Genomic DNA, 22,746 nt, shown 5'->3' with positions numbered 1-22,746 from the left:
ACTCCTGGTAGGCTTGACTCCATAAACAGTTACGATACTAACTTAGAGGAGATAATGTTGGTGGGACAGTGTTCCTACTCAGGGATTTCTCTTGGTTCTAGAAACAGGAACTCTGGAAAGCACCATCAGAAAGCATGATTAAAAACCACCTTGGTGTCTCTGCCTGCAGAGCTCCTCAAATTCCCAGGATGGCTGAATACATCCATGCTGGCTGGGAGCCGTTCTGGCTCCTGCCTGGGGTCACGGTGCAGGGTAGGGGGCCTGGCTCTGGAGACTCTCTGAAGGGCTCCAGCTGGCTTGTGACCCAATGAGGCTGAAAGTAGCCGCTCTTCCATCTGGGCCAAGAATTTGTAGGGGTTTAATCACCCTGTCTGGGCACTGGGCTGGCATGCATTTCTGGTGTCAGATTTACTGCTGTTGGCCCCCAAATGCCCAGCGCATCTTGCTTTTATGGAATCCTGCTTGCTTTTATGGGACCAAAACTAACATCTCAGCATAGTTAGACTTTATTAGTATTTTTTTGAATGTTCAACATTGCAAGTCTTCAGCTTGTTTCTTATAGTGACCTGGTTGTACTGTGTGTGCTTTTGAGTGAAGTGTGCCCAATTTGGTGAAAGTTTTGGTCTTCTCTCTTACTCAGATCTTCTCTGCACAGGGGAGTCTTTCATGTGGGTGTATTTTCTGTGGCCAGGGCTCTGCATTCCTTCCTGAGCCATGTGTAGCCTGGTAGTGTTTTAGTGGGAAGAAACTAATGGCTGAAGCAGCTGCCTGGGTGTCACCTTGCAGAGGAGATGGTTTGGGGAGCATAATGATGGAGAGGGGTACTGCCTTGGGCTTGAGGTTTGATCCAAAGTTTCATCCCTGAATTACTGCAGGATGTGGGATGTTGGTGTATGGATGTGAGTGCACTTCCTGGAGAAGTTGGAAGGTGTCCCTGCCCATGGCAGGGGTTTGGAGCTGGATGAGCTTTAAGGTGCCCTCCAACCCAAACTTTTTTGTGGTTCTATAGGCTAAGTTTGGCTCTGCCAGGTGATCATTTCAGATCAGTGATGTCCTTCTCTGCACGTCTTTGCCCCAGCATTGCCTGTCTTCTTGTTGCTGACAGCTTCAGTGTCTCCGCTGTTCCCTTCTGTTGTCCTGGTGTGAGAAGCAAGAAAGCTGGAGGAACCAGGTTTGGTTCCATCTTAGTGTCTCATGGACTCACAGGCTGGTTTGGGTTGGAAGGGTCTTTTAAACTCACCTCATTCCACCCTCTGCTGTGGGCTGGGATACCTTCCACTAGACCAGATTGCTCCAAGCCCTGTCCATCCTGACCTCGGATGGGGCAGACACAACTTCCTTGGGCACTCTTCACCCAGGCAAAAGGTATTTTCCTCCACCTGTGTCCTTTAAAAGTCTGTCTCTCCTGGATGACAGGCTGGGATGTGAGGTCCTGCTGTCCAAGAGAAGGTGACAGCCATGCTCTTCTGCTTAATGGCTCCTGCCTGGAGAAGGGAGCAGAATACATGGTGATGGGAGGTGGAACTGGGGGATTGTTCTGCTGTGGGATCTCTTGTATTGCCATTGTCCTGAACCACTTTCAGCCCAGCCAGGTTTCAGGACCAGGCTCTCTGGACACAGCTGGTATTTGGTGATGATCTCTTGGAAGATGGGAGATCTTAGAGGAGAGCTTCCTCACAGGTTTGTGTTCAGCCTCCTTGTGCAGTCATTGGAGCTTTGCTGCTCCCCCAGGAGGTGTCCTGCCTGCTCCTGGCCACCCTTTCCCACATCAATGCTCAAGGGTTTGTGCAGCCATGTGGGGAATTGGGTCAGGGACATGATCCAATTAAAAGCTGTGCTGAGTGACATTGAAAGCAGGTTTTAAACAGGCAGTTTCCTGACAGTCCACAAATGCCAGTGTTAGGAAAAGAGGGCTTTGGACCACAGTAGGAATAAACAGCCATGGGTGGATTGTGGTGGGATGGTTTCTTCTGGTGGTGCTGGTCCATGAAGGCTTGGTGTGTTGGTAGGCAACCATAGGGACAACAAACCCGACTGCCACTTGGATTCTTCTTGTTGGTGAGTCTTTGTTCTCTTCCCAGGGAGCCCAGTCTCACCCTCTTGTGTCTGTTTCGTGGCTGCCATCGCTCATGGAGAGCCTCTCATCAGGCATTTCTCAGGCTCCTTCTCTTCAGGGGTGCAGCCAAGGGCTGTGGTTGCTGGGAAAGACTGGAATTGCACTGGGAAAGACTGGAATTGCACCGCACCCATGCCCATCCTCACTGCCTGGGGCAAGGGGGGGTTGCCTTCAGTAATCCCGACTAATCCTTTAATCTGTATCAACACTGATAGGTATTAAAGCAGCAGATAAGGTTCAGACCGTGGCTTGGAGCTCAGCGATATCCCCACCCTCTTCCAGCTAAATCTGGGCTGATTGTGCTTTCTCTTAAGGGGACCGTGCTTGTTTGCCGAGCAGCTGCACTGGGTTGAGAGGGTGGATTAGCTGTTCCCAGCTGGAACATGCCCTTGTTGCTGGGCTCCAGCTTGCCAGACAAGTCCATTGATCTGTCTGTGTGTGTTCGTGGTAACCAGCATCCCATGCTTTCTGGAGCAAACCCCTCCAGGATTGTGTTCCTCTGCCAGTGTGCAGCAGATCTGCTTTTTATCTGTGTTACTCACCTGGGTATAAGCCGTATTCAGTTGTAGATACTTCACAGAGTTCTTAAGCAACAACACGAAGCTTTCCTGAAGCAACCAGTGCTGCGGATCTGCGGCTCCTTGCTGCTCACAGCAGGATTTCCCTCCTCCCCCACCTCTAGAGCAGGACTCCCACCTCCTAGCCTTTCACGCTCCCTTCTTTTTGGGCACCTTTCTTCACAGCTGAGGTCTGTGATGTTCTCACTTGTATGGCTTCTGGGCACCTCCAGTTACCCCAATGATCCAGCGCTGTGAAGGCAGGACTCCAGAGCTGGCTGTCCCGTGTTTGGTGGCTCCAAACCAAGGTTCTTAATGCTCCCAGTCGAGTTCACTGTGCAAAACAAACTGTCTCTATTGTTTTTGCTGTTGTAGGCTCATCTGCCCTTTCCCTGTCCTCTTCCAGTTTCTCCCCTTGCTTGTGGGATTGCTCCGAGCTTGCCACCGGTTCCCTCATCAGCAAAGCCATGGTTAATCCTTCCCATAAATCCTTTAAGCTGTCAGCAAACAACCCCCTTCTTAAAATTCTAGCACGCAAGCTTGGCTGGGACAGAGCCTGGCTCACAACCCCAAGGTTTCATTTTTGTTCCCAGATTATCACCTCCAGTCCTCCTTGGTCCCAGTTTTGGCTGGCACTGCAGGCTTCTCACCATGGCTGTGGAGCATTGGTTGGCTGATGCATGAGTGTGGCCTTCCTTGATGTTTCTGAGGTGTAAAAATATTCAGGTTCTGGATTACCTAATGAGGGGTTCCAGGTGTGTCAGGTGGTTTGAAGTCACAGGTTCCTTAGATTCCATGTGGAATCTCCTCTGAGGAGCCACCTGTCCTGTGGGACAGAGTGTGTTGGCCCTGTTTGTTGTCTACATGAGCTCAATATGCAGCTGATGGGGGCAAAATGGGCTAAAAAATAAGAGTAAAGCTTTTTTGTGGTCATGCTCGCCTCTCTGTATCCAAACTCTTACATCTTTGCTGTTTTGCTCTCAGACATGACTGTCTCTTTCAGGTTTGTTTATTCAGGTTTGTTTATTTTGTTTATTGCAAAAACACAAGGTTGGGTCACTGTTTTGGGCTGTATTTTCATTTAGGTTAGGATTAGGTTAGGAGCTTCAGGTGTTGTACTTCTTTTGGGGGATCTCTGAATATCCCTTCCTTCGAAAGTTGACATCCTCCAAGGCATTTGGCAGAATCAAGAGAACAAAAAACTGGTTTCTCAATTTCTCAACCCCCACTTGAGTTTTTCTCCTGTGAAATTTGCTTTCCCCCTTAAAACTCCTGATGAAATACAGTTTGGAATTTATGGGATTCTCATTACAGGACTGTCATATAAGAACCACAAACCTTTTTCCACTGCTGATCCCAGAGGGAGGAAAGGCTCTGAGACTCCCTGAGGAATATTGAATGGCATCTTCCTGCCGAGTGGCTGCATCTGGGGATTACTCAGTAAAACAGAAGGAAGGGGAAAAAAGGTTAATGCAGTGTTGGCAGCCGGCAGCTTCAGAAGCTCGTGTCCTTCAGGCTGCCGTGATTCAGCTCTGTGACTTGAGTGCAGGTGGTTCTTAGCTTATCCCTCAGGTCTGCCAGAGCAAAAAAGATTTGAAGGAAATACCATATTAAATCTAAATTTCTGAAAAATTGATTCCTTAAAATTGATTTTTTTGGAAAAAAAGTGCTTTTGTCAGCAGGGGCTAATTGTAAAAGGCACATGGCTTGTACACGCGGCCCTGTGAGCACCCTCTTTGCACAGGCTGGTTTCCTGTCAGGATTCATGGAGCAACCAGCTCCATCCCAATGCCTGTAACACGGTGAAAACCCTAGGGCTGAGTTTGGGGTGAGTCGAGGTGGGAGAACACCCACGGGCAGCTGCCAGGCGACTGTAGAGCTGCTCCCGTGAGCGCTGCTCCTGCTGCCATTGTGCTTTCCAGGAGCTCCAGCGAGGGGCAGCCTCCAGGCATTACATGCTTTCTTGCAGCCTGGTGTGCTTGATCGCCTACCACCGGCAAGCATGGGCCTGAGCAAAAGCCAGTCACCTGGATCTACAGGGGTTTATTTATTATTACTAATTTTTTTTTTTTGCAAACAAGCTGGGCGATCTGCGCTTGGCTGTTGGCACTGCATCCTGCAGCATATGACAGATAATCGGCCTGGCTGCTGGCCCATGGAGGAGGTGAGGCTCCTATCGATGTGTGACCTGGGAAAGCACATCAGCTCCATAAATCACTGCCTGCTGCTGCCCGTGCCTTGTGCCTCTACTGAGCATCTTGGCAGGTTCGATATCTGCAGCGGGGCTCTGGTTGGCTCCTCGCCACTGGGTGACCACGCAGTCAGTGTCTGTGCAGGGCAAGGAGGCAGGGCAGGCTTCTGTCCAGTCCCCTTGCTGCCTTTAATGTCATTCCTCAGAGAAAAAACATCTTGGATAAACTGCTGTCTTGCTGTTTTCCTTGTGCTGGGGAACTCCGTATGGACACCAGGACTCCTGCCCAGTCCTACTGATAATGGCCTGAGTCTTTAAAAGCCGAGGGTGTGTTTTCTGGGTTTTGAGTGCTGGTGCTCAGTCATGGGGTGTTAAACTTAACCCATGTCTCCACTGGTCTGCTTTCTCATTACCAAACTGTCCTGGGAGCAGCCACATGCTGGGAACGAGGTCTGTGCTATTGAGCCTTTTTCTAGAAGTGGTGAAATCATGCTTTGAGGGTGCCAAACAGCCCATTCCTGGAGATATCCTCAGAGAGACATCACTGCTGCCAGCACCCTGCTCCAGCCAGCAGCCTTCTGGCATGGAGTGCCTCATGCCTCTCATCTAAGCACACCTGAATTCACCAGTCCAGCTCCTTGGATTTTTGGGGTTTACTCATGAACAGAAGGAGGACTTGGGATCTGGCCAAGGGCTTTGTTGGACCCATGCTTGTGATTACTGGTACTGATTTTTGGGGTGCTTGAGATTGTAGGCAGCAGAGGGGATGAATCCCCTAATCTCAATCCAGGCTTGTTAATGATCCAAAAGCTATTTTCCATTGTGAGTTTAGTGCCCAGGGTATGCTCAGAGGGAGCACATGCAGGCCCTGAGCCTTTTGAGCGCTGACAGTCCTGGCACTCACTAAACAGCAAAAAATTGCCATAGTGTGTTATTCCAACAGCAGGAGGAGAGGCGAGCAGAGCTGAGAGGGGAGGCTGCCTCTGCCCAGCTTTACCAATCCAGAGCAGGCTGGGTTGCTAGCAGGACAAAGAGCAGGGTTAGGTGAGACTGCTGCAAGCTATTGGTGGACTATTCCCATGGATGTTTTCCTCATTTGTCTGCCTCCCTTTCAGAGCTGAATTTTCCAGCTGGGGATCAGGCTGGCATCTCCTTGATTTCCCCTTCCTGAAACATTTTTTATCCAGCTTTTGGTGCTCCCGTGTTGAGGTTTTTCCTTAAGCTATGCTTCTGGTGGCTAAAGAATGCAGCAAAGGTGGTCACGGATGCTTGTGCTTGGTTTGCTCCTTTTTGAAAACAGCACTTTGCTGGCATCCTAGCACCTTGCCTTTTCCAGGTTGTGTTTGTGGAGCTGCAGTCTCTGGGATCAAGCCATGGAGGCTTTGCAGGATGACATTTCCTGGGAACGAGTCAGTGGTTGGGATGGGCAGGGGTAATGATAGGGACTGGGCTCTGCTTTAGGTGGGAGTGACACTGCAGACCAGAGCTCCAGGATGGGGATGGGAGGCTCTGTCTCCAGTCCCTGTTTGCCCTTGGCATGAGCACTTGCCTGGCTTTTGGCTCTTGGGAAGCAAGTGGAAAGGTCTGTGGCTGTGGAGGGGTTGGAGATCTCTGATATTGGGGTCGAGATAACTGGTTAAGGGATTTCAGGGCTTAAAGCACAAAACAAGGCATGGTAGTGATCTGGATACAGAACAAGAGATGCTCCAGGAGTGGGATGCAGCTGTTGAGGCTGCTGCAGCTGTGAAATAGTGCCCTTCTGCTTAGGGAAGGAGTAAATGGTTCCCTTTGCTTGCTGCACCCCTTTTTTTTCTCCCACTGCCCTGTTCCTGCTCCTCTTCCTCCATGCCGTTAATTGCTTAGGGTTTGCTGATGCAATTAAAACCAGATGTGTCTGCAGCCATGGTGCTTGCCTCCCTTCTCCAAGGTATTCCTCTGCCTGCTTGTGAGAGCTGCTGACTCAAGAAAGGCCAGGTCTCCACATTGGCTGCCTCATGCCCATGGCAGTGGTCCCCAGAGAGGGGAGGTGGCTAAGGCAGGACTGTCACAGGGCTGTCTCTCTCAGCCTGAGGAGGTGGCTAGCTGACTCCTAGCATTCCCAAGGATGTGAACAGGCTGGAGCAGGGACCTCCTGCCTTCCTGCAGCTGATGTGTAACGGTGATAGCTGCCAGGCTGTGGCGATGACTGATGGGCAGGACATCTTTCTGGGCTGGGTGTCATCTGTGCGGCAGCTAAAGCCAGCTGAGCGATGAGTTATGGTCTCTGGGCTTTCAAGGGAAGAGAGTGACAGTCATGGACCATGGGAAATGCTCAGCTAAAGGGACAGGACCCGGGCTCAGCATTGTTTGAGGATGGCAGCTGTGGAAGCTGCTGGCACAGAGGGCAGAGAGGGCACTTGCTCCACTCTGGATGGGAGGGGAAGTTGCTGATGTGATGGAGAAAGGCTTTCTCCCTCTGCCAGGCTGCCTCCCCTGTTTCTCCCTGCCTGTGTAGGACTGCCCAAGGCAGTGTCCTCAGCATGACTCCAGCTGCGTGCCAGCTCTGTCTCTTCACTTGCTCTTCTGGGATGTCATTGCTTCTCCACCAGCACTGACCCTTGGCTTCGGTGTGTCCCCTTGGCTTTTCCCATGCTTTTTTGTTCCTTATTTGCCTAGCTACTGTTACCATATCCAGGAATGTTCTTCAGGTCCCCTTCTTCATCCTGCCCCTTGGTGTTCCTCCATGTGAAGGGTGTGGTTTCCAGGCTTTTTACCAAGTGTCAGCTCTTCAGTCCCAGCCCCAGGACCTTTCCTGGTGCCCACGGAGCTTTTCTCAAGCTTTCATCCCTGCAGCCATCAACTTCATTCTCTGAGACACTGCCCTTCAAATGCCACTGTTTGGTTTTAGTCTCCATGGCCAAGAAGCATCTCTGGGATGTGCCGTATCAGCTGTGCCCCTCCCCTTTACCAACAGCCTCTTTGAGGCCCTTGGGAAGCTCTTTGGTTGTCCCCACTTGAGTGATGTGATGTTTAGGGGACATTGCCGTGGTCTCTGCTGTAGAGAATACCTGCATGGTGTTCAGACAGGCACCAGTGACCTGCTTTTGCTTGGTAAAAGCCAGCATCAGGTCAGATGTTGGTAGAGATCCCAAATGATGGAAAGGGTGAGCAAGGACGATATTTGCTGCCAGCACCATTCTGAGCACAGGGGTTACAGAAGTGTCTGTCCATCCATCCATCCATCCATCCATCCATCATCCATCCATCTCTTGCCTTCATACGCGTTTTCCTGCCTGTTCCTGGGTGTTGTAGAGCTGCACAAAACCCCGGATCTCCCTGGCCACCGCCTGCTTTCCTAGAGCAGACCAGCAGCTCATTAGCATGTCCTGGGAGTCCCAGAGCTGCTGGTTGGCACGATGGGAACCTTCTCCCTCTATCCAAACAGCATTTTGTGTGATTATTAATAAAAACCTGTTGCTCCTTTTCCTCAGGTATGAGCAGGAGTAGAAGATGTGTATGGACATGCTGCCTCTGTGTTTTCAGGAGAGATGGTGTGATTAAAGGTCAGATGGGTTTATTAGAGACAGAAATGTATTTTGGCTGCCTCAGGCTGGAATAGAGGTATCAAAAGCTGTTGGACATTGTGGGGGTCTTGGAACTTCCAGAGTAGGCTCTGGAAGAGTGTCTCACTGGTAATGAGGAATCGTCTTCCAGGGTTCCATTAGATCATGACACTGATCTAGTGGCATTCCTGGGAGGGACTCTCACATCCTGCTTGTCCTACTTGCCTTGACTTTGTGTTTTTGTCATTCTTTTTTTCTTTGGACTCTCCAAGATCCTAGACTTTAAAAAAGATATGTATCACTAATTAAGAATTAAATGCCAAGAAACATTGTGGGACCATATTCCCAAAGAACCTGGAGCTGTGGGGTGTTGGCTTCCCCTGTGCTACAGACATCCTTTTTATGGATGTGACCCCAAACCCTCAGCATTTCTTGGTCAAAATTACTTTCATCATCCCTCAAAGCCAACCATTGGGCTTGGAAAGCCCTGGAGAGGAGACGTGGGGCTCCCTGATCCCTTCCCACCTCTCACCAAGGTGAGAGGGGAGGCGGAGGAGATGGAAACATGCAGCCAGCAGGTTGTTGAGCCCAATGCCAGCTCCTTATTGACTTTTCTTGCCTCAGAAGAGGTCTCTGCAGCTGGGCTCCTCTGCATGCTGGCATGGGGGTGCTAAACGACCACTGCTGAGCTCACAGCTGCTTTCCCAGGCTAGCTGGGATGCCTGGGGTGCAGCACTGGTGCTCCCCATTCCTGCCCTCTATTTATGCCCCCCTTGCTGGGTGTAAAAACCTGCCAGGCTCTGATTTATGGCTCTGTTGTGTCTTTCCAAACAGGACTTGTGTTATCCCCCATGGGCATGAGCTCCATGTTTGAGCTGAGAGCACATTTGGCCCCCAGGGGAAGAGTTGAATTTTAATGATGTGCAGCCGGGTTCAGGTCTGTGGTCGCCAGCAAACCCCAATACTCAGGCATGGCACCTTGGGGCTAAAACTCCCTTATTTATTATTATTTCACTCTTCCTCATGCCTTTAGGATTTCTCTGCCATAGCTGGCTGGTAATTTGATGAATCAAAGAAATTTTGGCCAGATACGAAATGAAATTTATGACGATTTGGCCTTGCTTATGGTGGGTCTAACTCCAGCAGTATCTTTGCCTTATTTTAGGGGTGCCAGCTAAAAATACAGTGTTGATTGAATATAAGCTTGGCCCTGCTACTCCCTGATCTGTCTGCCCACCAGCCACAGGCATGTCATTTTTGCATGTCTGTGTGCTAAGGTGCTGCTGGGTGGAAGGAGGCATAGCGACTGCTGGCATCAGATAGTGGTTTTTTTGGTGGTTTTCTTTCTTGTTTTGTGGCAAAAGGGGAACAATTTATCGTTAGCTGGAATTTGGTGACCCGTGGGTGTCCCTGCATGTAGCCTGAGAAATGCAAGGTTAGAGGCTAAAAACCTTCCTGGAGCTTAATTGGACTAGCAGAAAGCTTCAGCTGTGGGTGGTGTCAGCATCCATCTCTGTTTGGTGGAGGCTGATCTGGATTTCAGATGCAAGCTTTTCCCCTTGCTATGGTCCAGAGGAGCTGATGAAGCAGCTACTTGGAGCTATTTTTCTATTTTTGCATGGAGTACTCTCAAGGAAAAGCATGGCTGCGGGCAGCAGAGTCCTGTGATGTGAATCACGAAGCTCCCTCTGCGCTCTGAGATGTGCTGAAAGCCCCTCTTGTGGCTGCAGCGCTCCTTGGCAGTAGGTGGCCTGCAGGTGATGAGTTACAGTCTGGCTTGGCTCTGGCTCAGCTCCTCTTCTCCCTGGCTGCTCAGCTTCCCTGCAGGGAGCGATCAATCTTCCCCAGCCTTGCTGCTGGTCGTCAGCACAAAACCTGCCAGGTGAGACCTTCAGGCACCACGGCCTAGCTGTGTCCAGCAGCCAGGCATTGCTCACACACCAGCATCGGCTCTTCCTCCTCCTGGCAAACGTCCCTGCCTGCACTGGGGCTTGGATCTAGATGACCGTTAAGTTCCCTTTAAGTTCACAACCCGTCTGTGATTCTGTCATCAGAGCAGAGGCACCAAGAGGCATTTGAGCCAAAGACAGGAACACTATTTTTCATCCTCAAGGCTGGAATTCAAGTCTGGAGCGAGGGTAGGTGATGGGAGTCTGTGGGTTCACGTGGAAAGCTCATTCTTGCTTCTCTTGCAGCTCATCTAGAGATTTCATGGCAGTATGAGCATGTGTTGTACTGCTTTGGGGTCGGTGCCCAGGCACTGTTCTGCTCAGAGATAGTGAGGCAGCATCTTGATTTCAGTAATTAATAAAACCTTGGGAATTGGCTTGAAAAACTTCCTGTGAAATTTGCTGTGTCCTGCAGGCACTGATTCGTGCATGTTCCTGATGGGAGCTGGTGGACATGGGTGCTTGAAGGGCTGGGGTGAGCCCAGCATTTACCGGCCAGAATAGGAATATTGACTTGTGCCATTTTAAAAGCAGCACAATTGAAAGAATTTGCTGGAAAACTGAGATGTGGGGAGTGGGGGGGGTGATGCAGTCATGGGACACAGCACACTTGTCATTCCTGTGTTAGCATGAGGTTTCCATCTTGTGTGCTGGGAGACAGAGGCACATTCCAGACACCAGTCCCCTCTGTGTGGCCACTGGTATGAGACACATGTGGTGACACCGTCTTCCTCACCCACATCCTCGTGTGTCATGGGATTGGGCTCATTTCTTGCTCTCTCTTCTCTTGTAACCTCCTCATCAGGCCATGGAACAGAGCTGGCTTTGTGTCTGGAAAGCACCAGGATCTCTCCTGGCAACTGGAGCAAAACCTACAAAGAAAAGGAGATGAGAGCCAAGTGGGCGGCTTCCTAAACGTGCAGCCTGCAGGGGTTGGATGTGCACATCATACCAAAGCAGGTTTTTAATATTAAATAGATGGAAGGAAGATGTCTCCTTTTGCCTGAGGGATAAATAGATCTGAAACTCATCCTAGACTTTGCTGCTTGTTGCATCTGAAATATGTGTGTCTCGCCCTGGAATCCAGCCTCTCCAGGAGCTGCCAATACCTGGCTACAACCCATATGTAAAAATGCTCTGGTGTTTGTGGTGTATGTGGGATGTGATGGAAGGTCTCTGGGAGAAGCATCCAATGAATGGATTTGCCTCTTTTCCCCCAGTCCATAGCTATGTGCACCCCATGGTCTGGACATGACACTTCTCATGGTGCCACCAAGGCAAGTGTCAGAGCTGTGGTCCTCTGGTGCCCTCCCAGTGCTAGACCTCCTCCAGGAGCTGTGTGGGTGCCTCAGGAGGTGCACCCTGCTTTGCAGGGACTAAGGGTTGTCTCCTTCTCTCCTACCCCTTACCCAACCAAGTTTCATAGGTGTGAGCACTGAGTACCTGGCTTGGCTTCTCATCCACAATCCACAGGACCTTCAGGACCAAATGCTGTTTGTAGCCATGGGTAGACAGCTTCTTGTGCAGGAGAACTGCTTAGAAAACCCTCCATCTTGCCACTGCCATTTGTTGGGAGATGGATGGGATAGGAGAAGGGTTTTTTTCTTACCTGCTTGGCCGTGAGCCTCCTGGTCCTGCCATGGAGGTGGACCATGGAGCTGAAGCTGCTTTCTCATCAGAGATGCTTGTTATTATGGTTGCAGTGTGGAAGAACATGAAGAAAATATAACTCTGCCAAAATTTAAGTAAAACCCTGCCAAAACCCAGCAAATCTAGTCTGAACTTGGGCAGTTGCAAAGTTGCTGGATGTTTGCTCTCTAAAAGGAGGACTGCTACCATGTCTTGGGAAAACCTTGAATGTGAGTTGTTGGTGATTCAGAGCCTGGCAGGGGGTGGATCTGGGGTGTCAGCAGCACTTAGGGGGTGCTGTGGGGAGTGATGTATGTTATGATATTAATGGAGGGTTGTAGGAAAGAAAGAGGGAAGGAGCAGAGCAATGGAAGGATGAAGGATTTTCTCACTTGGAAAATACTGGTGTACTTAGGAACAATTTCCCTGCCAGAAAGCTTTGGCCAATGTCTGTCTTAAACATTCCTCTCATTGATTCATCCCATTTCCTCCTTGCTCCTCTGCATCATCCTCTGCGTAATTCCTTTCTCTCCTTTGATGTTTTCATCCCCCATGTATTTGTAGATTACGGCTGTGTCCCCACATAACTGTCACTGAACCAAGCTATCCATATTTAGCTCTTCTAATCTCCTCTTCCGAACCAATCCCCTCAGCCTTGTTATTTTTGTGCCTCTTCTCTGAACTTCCTTCATTTTGTCATTTTCTGTCATGAATGGTAGTGAAAGGTGTCCCTGCCCATGGCAGGGGGATGGAATGAGCCAACCTTTAAGGGCCCTTCCAAGCCGAACCATTCTGGGATATTAAGATGGCATCTTGGAGATGATCCCCTCTAGGTCACTGAAAGGATCACCTCGGGGTGGTGCTTGACTGTTTAATGTATGTCTGTAACTCCATATTCCCCCCCCAGTTTTCTTGCACAGTGACTCTGAATGTGAGTGACAACTTGCTTTTGGCTCTCTTTGGGGTCTGGGAGGCACAATCCAATGCCACAGCTTTGGCTGTTGTGGAAGGCCCAGCTGTCCCCACACCACATTCACAGCTTGATTGATCCAAACACCCACAAAGCAAGCCCATCTTCTACTCAATGCTCCATCTCTTCTTTCTCAGCGCTGCTCTGAAGACACCAGAGCCTTTTACCACATCTCTTGTGCTTTGTGAGTGTAAAAGCTAGTTTCTTAGTGGTGTAATAAAACTGCATCTGTGCATGTGGTTGCATTGTCTACCATGGGTTCACAGTCACAGAGTGGTTGTGCTGGATTTGTCCATTCTCACCTGGAAGTGGGCACTGGATATTGGGATGCATATGGACAAAGCTGGTCCTTGGACTGTGAACCCAGCAAGCAGAGGAACCCATCCTAGGTGAGATGGGTCTGAGCCCAGCTCATTTTTACTTCAAGGCTTGGATCCATCTTCTCCCTTCTACATTTACAAGAATCCAATTTTGTACTGAGATGATTTGTAAACCCTGAGCTGTCTCTCCTTTGATTGACTCCTATGTATTGCAGCTTTTCAAAGGTAAGGACTTTGTGCCTGGATAAGCATTAATTAAATGTGCTTGAATTATTAATGCTCTGAGTTTGCATGTAGGGTTGTGGGTGTGTGTGCACGCATGGCCATGCCCTGGCATGAATTGCTGGAAGCCTAGCAGCCACAGTGTCTGTGTTTTAGGGGTTTAGATTTGTGAGACTGAGGTAGAGGAAAAAATGGGTGAAAAAAATGAGGGAAAGTTTGAAGCAGGCAGGTGTAGCCATGCTATTCCCTGGCAGAGAGCTGAGCTGTTGTGCCAGCTTCTTGTGCTCAGCCCTGACCTACCAGGTATCAGCTTTGGCTTGCTGTTGTTGGTTGGTGATCCTGGCCAAGGTTTGTTGGTAGCTTTTGTGTTCTTGCTGTGTCCAGGAGGCTGCTTTTTCAGCCTCTTTCAGACTCATCTCTTGATCTGTTGAAATGGAGATGCCAAGCTCTACAATATGTTCTTCAGCTCTAGAGCTGCTTGGGTGGTGGGGCCTGTGCTTGGTGCTCCGGATGCTGGCCAGTGTGCCGTGTAGCGCAAGGCAGACCCTCTAGGCAAGTTAAACCACTTGCCATGAAAATCCTGCTTTTTCATGTGATTTCTCTTGCCTGACTGGCAAATTCAGGTTTTAGGGATGTCTCTAGTTTGGCTGTTTCAACCTCTGAGTCGTTTGGCCAGGTTTGTGGAGCTGGTGGTTATCACTCAAGCTCTTAACAGTGGCTGGAGCTGCCAGTGGTTTGTGAAAGGTCTCTTGGATTTGTATCCTCCTTCCGGGAGATTGATTCACTGAGGTGCCTGTGAAACCTCTTATGTTCTCCTTTGTCTGCTTAAACGAGCTGGTCAGCAAGTGCTGTTAATGGCAACTGTTGAGCACTGCTGGATCCTTGGGTGCAGCTGCCTGCTTATTTTGGTGGAAAGAAAATAAGCAAAAGCAAGACTTTCCCTCACAGTGGTTCTTCCATGTAGAAACCTGACTTGCAGGAGGTGTGGCTGGTGTCAGTGGTGCAGGGCATGCTGGAGGATGGAGGAAGCAGCGATATGAGAAGCCAACCACACAGCTGTGATGGTGGTCTGTGTTGGCAGAAGGGTGAGTGCAGGTTGTGGGGTGTAATGGGAGACCTGAGTTCCCAGTGGGAAGTCAGTTGCTGTCATCAGAGCTTTCCTGCTCAGGCAGCACTGCCAGAGGTGAGGATGGCTGGTGACCATGAAGAAGGCGCTGGAGGCTGGGTTGGCTGCTGTGGTCAGGCTCTGTGTTTCTCATCATCTCTGCACTCCCATGATGCACATGCATCTCCAGTGCTTTTCCACATAGGATCTTTCCCTTTTTCTCCGCCAATTGAACTGCATTGTATTTTAATTCAATAAATGAGGAGACCCATGGCCCATCTGTGGGATATCAGTGGTTGATGATGGCTGAATGGAGACCCAGTGACATGTGGTGGGACTGATGAACAGAGGTCCCAGCTTGTATTTCTTTCCCATGTCTCTCACTTATGTCACCTGTCCCCTTTCATCACTGCTCTTCACTACGTCTCTCCTGCTGGAGACACCTTTTTTTCCCTTCCAGGAGCAGATCTGATAGTCTTGTAAGTGGTTGGAGCAGGTGAGCTGGTGCCAGCACGTCTGCCTTGGATACTATTCCTGGCTTTATTGAAGACACGGTAATATGCAAGACTATGCCTCTGTGGTGTCTGCCTCCTCTTGATCTCAAAACGCTGCAAGCACTGAGATAAGACCGGCTGTGTTCAAGCAGTGATTTTATTCCTCTCTCCTCTGCAGAGAGAAAGCAGCTCGTCGTAAAGTCATGCTGGCTTGTATTTGCATTTCTCCAGCAGTGTGGCTGAGGTTGATAGCATCCGGATGTCTGCATCAACTGGGTATTAGGATCAGTCCCCCATCACTGGCATGGTGGGAGGTTGTACCTCCAGTGTCACTGGGTGGGATGTCTCATCCTGATCTTCCCATTAATTGTGACCAGGTCTGGTTTTGGTGGTGCTGCTTGTGGGGCTGTGAGCTTTATGCAGCTATCCTCTTCCAGGCTTTGGTTCCTGTCGCCCACTCATCTACAGCCAGAACAGACTTCCTCAGCCAGGTCTGCCCCAATGTGCCCAGATGACAATGAGTCTGAGCTGAGAATGTGCTGCCAGCCTCAGCACTGTGCTGCATTGTGCCATCCTTTTGGCCACCATCTGCTCTGGCCATTCTGCAGGGACTTGCTGGCCAGGGAAAGTGTTTGCATGGGTGGAGGCAAACCCCCGCTCCTGGATCTCAGAGCTGGAGCACAGGTGCAGGGCATGGCCAGGGAAGGAAACAGAGACACCTTTTGTAGGTAGAGCATTCCTGTTACACCTTGGCATCAACACATCCACAGCTGGGAGATGCCTTGAATCCCAAGTCTGACAGGTGGGAGCAGATGGTGAGGAGCACCGGGAACAAGTTGTGAAGGAGAGTGGTGGGGAATTGGCCTCTCTTGGCTTGTTTTTAGGGGGATGCTAAGAGCCCTGGGGCTGGGAAATTTGGACATCTGCTCCTTAAAACTCCTTACTTCCCATCTGAATTGCCTGGCTCTTTGGTGGCGGTGCTGGCTAGGAGGTCCCAAGCTCACTTGTCTTCTCTGGGGAGCGAACTCAGGGAGTGGGATGCTGATCCCACTCCAGTCTGCACACGTGGAAGCACATGGAAGCACGAATCCTTCCTTGGGGCACTTATTGCTGCAAATGCCAATCTTCTTTTGGAGCAGGTGCCCTGCTGCCCTGTGGGCTCAGATTTGCCAGCTAAGGAACCCAATATGTTTCCCAAGTGTTCCCATGGTCTGTAGAAATAGCTGGCTTTGTTTATTTGAGTTTATGTTTATCCAGGGAAGGGAGACTTTTGTCTAGAACAGAATCCTTTTTACCTGATGCTTGTGCCACCATTATTCCCTGGCATGTGGGTGTTTGTTGGAAGCTCTTGTTGGCTGCTTTCTTGCTGGAGAAATCCAGCCAGCCAGCCAAGCAGTCAGTGTTGGTGGCACCTGCTCTGTTTGGGGAGGGGATCTTCTGGAGACTGTTACACGTGGCCTGGGGTTAAATACCTCCAATGTGTTGGGATGATGCTGCTGGGGGATGTGACTGGGAGCTCTGCTTGCAGGTGGATTTAAGATGGAATTGTAGACATGGTGGGTACCAGAACCAACAAAGGGATTTTGTCTTCAGGCTTTGCATACAGGGCTTTACCTGACCAGGGGGTCGGGTTGGAGAAGACTCTTTGAAATTCCTACCAAGGTCATTGGAGGGAAAGAGGCACCGTGGTGCTGTGATTTTGGGGTTTAGAGATGCCCACCGAAGATGCTTGTCACCTGGATGGATCTGCTCCCCGGGGATCTCTCTCCAAGGAGCTGGAAGCAAATGTTCCCAGCTCCTAATCTGAAAAAGTGAAGCTGTGGGGCATGTGGTGACAGACCAGGACAGGAAACATCAAAGCTTTGAGAACATCAAAGCTCCCAAAGGTTGAGCTGAGTTGGTCAGTGATGTGGGATGTGTTGACTGCAAGCCTTGAGCAGTGCTCCTGTGATGGAGCACCTTAGGTCCATTTTCTGTCTTCTGACACACCCAGTCATGAGTTTGTGACAAGGAACAAGGCTCCCTCTTGGCTTTTCTTGTCTCTGTGTCTGCAGGAGTGGAAAGACCTTGTATGTGAGAAAAATGGTTCCTGTGCTGCATAGCTTCTTCATGTGGAGATACATTGGAGCCTAGAACCATCTCAGATCTCACCCTGAGTCCTGGCTGACAGATGGGGTACAGATCTGGGGGTGCAGATCTACACCTTCACCCTCTCTGCCCTTGGAGATGCATCACAGATCTCTCTGCTGGTTGCCCTTCTCAGGAGTTTTGGGATTGCTTTTATTGCTCCAAAATGCATTTTTCTTGCCTGACTTTGATTATTGGGGACAAACCAAAATTCTCATAAATAGTAGTGTGTGGTCTGCACGGTCCAAGGAGCGGCATTAAAATCAGTGGGGTGTTTTTATTTCTTGTTTGCCCTTTTCTCACTCTCATTAAAAATTGCTGCTGTGATGTCCCTTTGAGGGCAGCTGATGCTAAGGAGCCAGCGCTGCGAAGATGGCAGGAACTGCTCTGTGTGCGTCTCCCCACACCAGTGCCCACTGCCGTGCTCCCCTTCACTGGGACCTGTCCCGCCTTCCCAGGGGGCTGTAACGAGGGGTAGCTTTTAATTATCCCCCAGATATCCCCCAGCGCCACTGGCATCACCCCAGACTCTCAGTGGGTTTGCTTTTCCCCCATTGAGCAGAGGCTGTGCTGGCCGCTGCCGCCCAGGCTTGGCTCCGTTCCACTTCTGTCCTCGGCGGTGCTGAAAGCACGTTCCTCGTGATGGGAAAGCCTCGGCCACAAACACAAAGGGCTTTCATTAGGGGAGGCAGCGGCGGGCGGACACGGACGGCCGGTGCTGCCATGCGGAAGCTTCACCCCAGTAACCCCACACAGGGGTGGCTGCAGACACAGCGGGTTCCTCCAGCCAGTGTTTAATCTTAGAGCCTACCCAGCTTGGAAAGAGAAATAAATTTTATTTCTGCAAGGGGGATTTAGGGCCCAGAAGTGGTATGGGAGGGTGGCCAGAAGGTACAAGGCTTGTTTTTGGAGCCGGGGATGGCAGCTAGCACAGCCCTGGAGGTGATGTGAAACCACTGCTGTGGGGTGTGAGTGCTGCCCACCACCCCCAGGCCAGCATCGCCTCGGGCTCCCTTTCTCCCTCCGAGGGGCAGAGTGGCCAGAGGAGCTGCGCCATGGTACATAGGGCTCTCCCAGCCATCCTGCATCTCCTGACCTCAGTCAGAAAGCAGAAGGGTGAAAAGATCATGGCAATGGGAGATAAGACACATGTAGAGGGGGAGGTGGATTTCATCCATATGTCTTTTCCTCCTGCATGGCTTTCAGCTTTTTTTGGTTGTGTCCCAGTGGGGAACCTCTGCTCTGCCCTCACCCTTGAAGAACCATCCTGAACCATTTCATTTTGCTCTGGAGCTTCGGGCAAGGGAGCAGGAGAGCCGCCTTGTCTCCCCACGGCTGCTGAAAGAGGCTGTTTGTTACAGAGCAGGGTGAGATATGAAATCCCATCAAGCCGCCTTGCTTATTAGAGATCTCAGTGAGCTGCTTATTATGCACCATGGCATAATGCAGATTACGAATGTGACCGGGTGATAATTAGCAGAGCTGGAACTGTAATTAAACGCTCCTGTGCTGCGCTGTGGTTTCTGTTGCAGAGTGGAAGGAAGCTGAACTGTCTCAGCAGGTCCCCAGCACACACACACAGCCACTGCTCCCTGGGCAATGGGGGCGAGTGATCCCTGCCTCTCCCTGGGCTCTTACTGCTGCCCACCCAAGCCAGGCAGCCCTGCCTGGTTCCTCCCTTTGCTGGAGGCTCTTCCTTTGCTGGAGACTGACTTGTGGTTTGCAGAATGGAGCCCCTTCAAAGCAGCCTCATGCTTCCTCGGAGCATCTTGCCCTGGATCTGCTGATGAGGTTGCTGTGTTTTGGGGGGTGATTTTCCTGTGGGAGTCTTCTGGAAGCTCCTCTGGCGGCCTTCTGGGGTGGTTTTATGCCAAAACCACCCTTGAATCCCATGGCATGCAATTGGGCCACTGGCCATGGGGCAGCCTTGGAGGTGGGTGATCTGGAGATGGGCTGCTGGGGGAGAGCTGATTTTGTTGGTGGGAGGTTGGAGGTGGTTGTGGCTAAAAGCTGTGCTGCTGGGGAGGGGACTGTGGGGTCCAACCACTGTTGTTTGAGACCTCCAGGCCGCCTTTAATGCCAAGTGGACTGCATGTTGCTCTGATGAGCTGTTTGGAGAGAGAATGGATGCAGAACAAGGAGCGAGCTGCAGACAGAAAGTGCTTTGTGTTCTGCTGGAAGAGAAAATCCACTTGCCCTGTCAGAGCCAGGATGTGATATCCTCCTCTGTGCTCCTCTAGCTAGAGATTTGTGTTACGAGGGATGTGGAGAGAAAGTGTGGGTCAGGAGCTGGTGGGGAGGTGGGATGCTCCAGGCACTTGTTGTGATTGTGGGCACCCTATTGGGTGGGGCAGGCTAGGTTGGATGTGCAAGGTTCTGCTGGAGTTGTTTCCCTTGCTTGAAGGATGGAGCTGTGTGAGCAAGAGAGGGAGCGGGAAAATTTGGCAGCTGGTCAGGATGGGAGTCAGCAGCAAGGCTGGAAGGGATCATGGGCTGGTCCACAGTTGGTCACCACAAACTTGGGCTCTCCAGGTCTACTGTTTTCCCTCAGCAGAGTTTTAGGGGGTCTGGGAGTAGGACTGGGTGCTTTAGAGGAGTCTTGGCCTGCTTGAAACTGGAACCCAGGTCAGCAGTTGCTGCTGGTGTGATAAGTTTCCTCAGTCTGCTTCTCTGAGGTAGCCCAGTGTCTAAAGATGACAAATGGTGAAGAGAGGAGGTCTAAGCTGAAGAGGAGCCGTTCACCCCAGAGCTGCTGCAGGTCCTTGCAAGCCAAGATGAGGGGGTGGCTGGCTTGGCTGATAAACCCCAAAGGATGGGAAGGTCTCTACCCTGCTCTTGCCTTGGCCAGCCACAGAGCCCATCAGCCGTCCTCCTTCTGACACTGCTGTAATCTGCTTGCGTGGCAGAATGGCCAAGGACTTTGGCTTCTCAGCAGCAGGGTGGCTTGGCTGGGCTTCCACTTGGCATATTGGCTTGTTGGCTTTCCAGGCCCAGCTCTGGCTGTGGGATCTGGTTTCTATGTGCAGAGAGAGCACAATGGCTGGATCGGGCTCTGAAGCAGATACTTGCATAGGGAAGAGGGATATGGTCCAAGTGACTCTGTCTGCAGGTGGTCACAGGGTAGTTCTGGAAGGAGAAGGATGTTGGTTTTCATGGGTGCCAGAGGGAGTCTGCTACTTGTTTGTCCTGTACTGCCTGTGGAGCAGGAGCTCTTCTAGTGAGCCATCGGGTCCAAAGCCATTGACTGCATTAACGTCTGAGCCATAGCCAAGAGGCATCCTCACTGGGGATGATCACAGAAGCCGTCGGGGAAGGAACTTGCCACGAGTTCTTTCAAGCAGAAGCACAGATATCTCCTGTACAAGGACTTTTGAGTGTGATCTCTGTGACTACACAGTCTAACACCCCAGGGTTACATGGGTATGGGAACGCCAGGTCAGGAGAGCCCTGCGAGATCCTTGTCCTCTGATGGGATGTGGGATGTGAACTGAAGGTGGCAGTCCTGAGCTTGAGGTTCTCCAGGAATGTAGATGTCTGTTGATACTTGCCCTCCCTTCAGTGTTCCCAGCAGTATGGTGACCACATATCTCTTTTTCCCCACAGATGGAATCTCCGGTCTCTACGCCCGCAGTGTTGCCCTTGCACCTCCTTGTCCCTGTGGTTAACAACGACATCTCGTCGCCGTGCGAGCAGATCATGGTGCGCACCCGCTCAGTGGGAGTGAACACCTGCGATGTGGCCCTGGCCACCGAGCCCGAGTGCTTGGGCCCCTGCGAGCCTGGGACCAGCGTGAACCTGGAGGGCATCGTCTGGCAGGAGACAGAGGACGGTGAGTGTCACTGAGCTTCCTCCTCTCTGACAGTGTCACAGGGGACTTATGGCAGTCCCTTCCTTCCCATGTCCCTGCTGTGTCATTCTTTGGCATGTCCTGGTCTTTCCTGCCACCAGCTGGGTGACCAGGACACAGGAACCGTGTGAGAGCAGTCCATAATCTGGTCAGCAAGGGGAGTAATGGGCCAGTACTTGTGTCAGCCCCGTGTGTTGCGTTAGCCCTTTGCCCAGACAGCAGGCAAAAATCTAAGCTGCCATTTCTCTACCCTTCAACAAGAGCTGACTTGTTCCGGAGGTGCCAGGGCAAGGGCTGTGCCAGCCAGCACGGGAATTTGACAGAGTTGACTTCATTTTTGCTTGGCAACCCACAGGTCTGTCACAAAAGCTCTCAAGCCCTGTGAGGCGGCAGAAATCTCCTGCTGGAATAAAAAACCCCAGCGGAGCTCTCAAAATCGACTCAGTGGGAGATCAGCCTCTCAGCTCTCTTGCCAAGCCAATCCAATCATTTTTTTCCACTGGAGCTCATCTCATCCGTGCACAGCTTGGTTTGCTTTCCCAGGTCCTTTGATGGATTTTCGTTGCTCTTGGGGCTCTGCCAAGGAACGCAGGGATGAATAGGTGGCTCAGTGGCCCATGGGAAGTGCTGGAACTTGGCCTTCCCTCTAGCCTCAGTGGGATGCTGGAGATTTCTGCCTTGGGAGGCACAGGGCGAGCTCATTGTGTTTGTGTCTGGACAGTGCAGAAGCACAAAGGTGAGAGAGAGCAGTGGTGGTGGAGGCTGGTTGATGGGTCATCTCGGTCAGATGTCCATGTGCTCCTTTTGGATACCTGCTCCCGTTCTTCCATTGCTGTTCTGTGCAGAAAATGGAGCTATTGGCCTTTATCCCTGCCATTCCTGACTGAGATTCTTTATTGTCTGTGATGGAAGCCGAACTGAAATCTCCACTCCCAGGAGCTGCTTCCAGTGAAGTTCTCTTCTTGTCCCATGCTTTGGGAAGGTTGGGGGGAGCAGTTTGCTTTTTCTCTCTTCCTACTGGGAAACTGGTTTTGAAACCACGGTTGGCGCAGGACCAAGTGCTGCAGTGGCTGCCAATGTGAGCACTGAAGTTGTTCTCCTTGGAGAGAGCATATTGAGAAATAGCACCTAAGCTGTTTGGAAAGAGAGCAGTGAATGGATCATGCCAGGGAAGACTGTGATGTCTAGCTTGGGATGGGGACTTCCACACTCCTCTGCTTTGCTGTCCAGTCCATATGGAAAAAAAATTCACCCTGATTGAGGCAGCTGGGAGCTGTGAGTGTTTTTTCTGCTGCTCCAAGGCAGAAGGATGTCACATGTAAAATCTGTGAGAAGAAACACAAAGCAGGAGAGTTCAGGAGCCCTGCTCTGCACATCCCAGGGCCAGGGAATCTGCAGGGTGGGTCTGCTCTAAAGAAACCTGTGGAAGGTCTGCACTGATCTACCACCTCCCCAGCGCTGCGTGATCGGTATCTCCAAGAGCCTGGTCACTTCAGCTTCAGCTGGGGAAACTGAGGCACAGTTGGGCTGGGTTTTGGGACACACAGCAGCACAGAGGAGCGTTGGCATCCTCCGCCTGTGGGGTTGCCCCATCTTCCCAGTCCCACCAGCCTGCTGTCCTGGTGTGGCTTCTCTCAAGCCAAAAGCCCTGGAGCTGCAGAGTTCCCTGAAAATCCC

The 22,746-nt window shown here is 51.1% G+C and overlaps 1 protein-coding gene across 2 annotated transcripts in view; it reads left to right on the top strand.

Moving 5' to 3' along the window:
• ZNF609 (zinc finger protein 609) overlaps nucleotides 1–22,746 on the top strand; it is a 50,283-nt gene that overhangs the window by 14,449 nt on the left and 13,088 nt on the right. For both annotated transcript variants that reach the window (XM_015639199.2, XM_015639198.2), the window contains exon 2: nucleotides 20,826–21,051. In XM_015639199.2, coding sequence (XP_015494685.1) covers nucleotides 20,826–21,051 — 226 coding nt within the window. The remainder of the gene's footprint in view (nucleotides 1–20,825; nucleotides 21,052–22,746) is intronic.

The sequence above is a fragment of the Parus major genome, chromosome 10, assembly GCF_001522545.3.
Source record: "Parus major isolate Abel chromosome 10, Parus_major1.1, whole genome shotgun sequence".
Classification (NCBI taxonomy): Eukaryota; Metazoa; Chordata; class Aves; order Passeriformes; family Paridae; genus Parus; species Parus major.
This window is presented reverse-complemented; position numbering and strand designations above follow the sequence as displayed.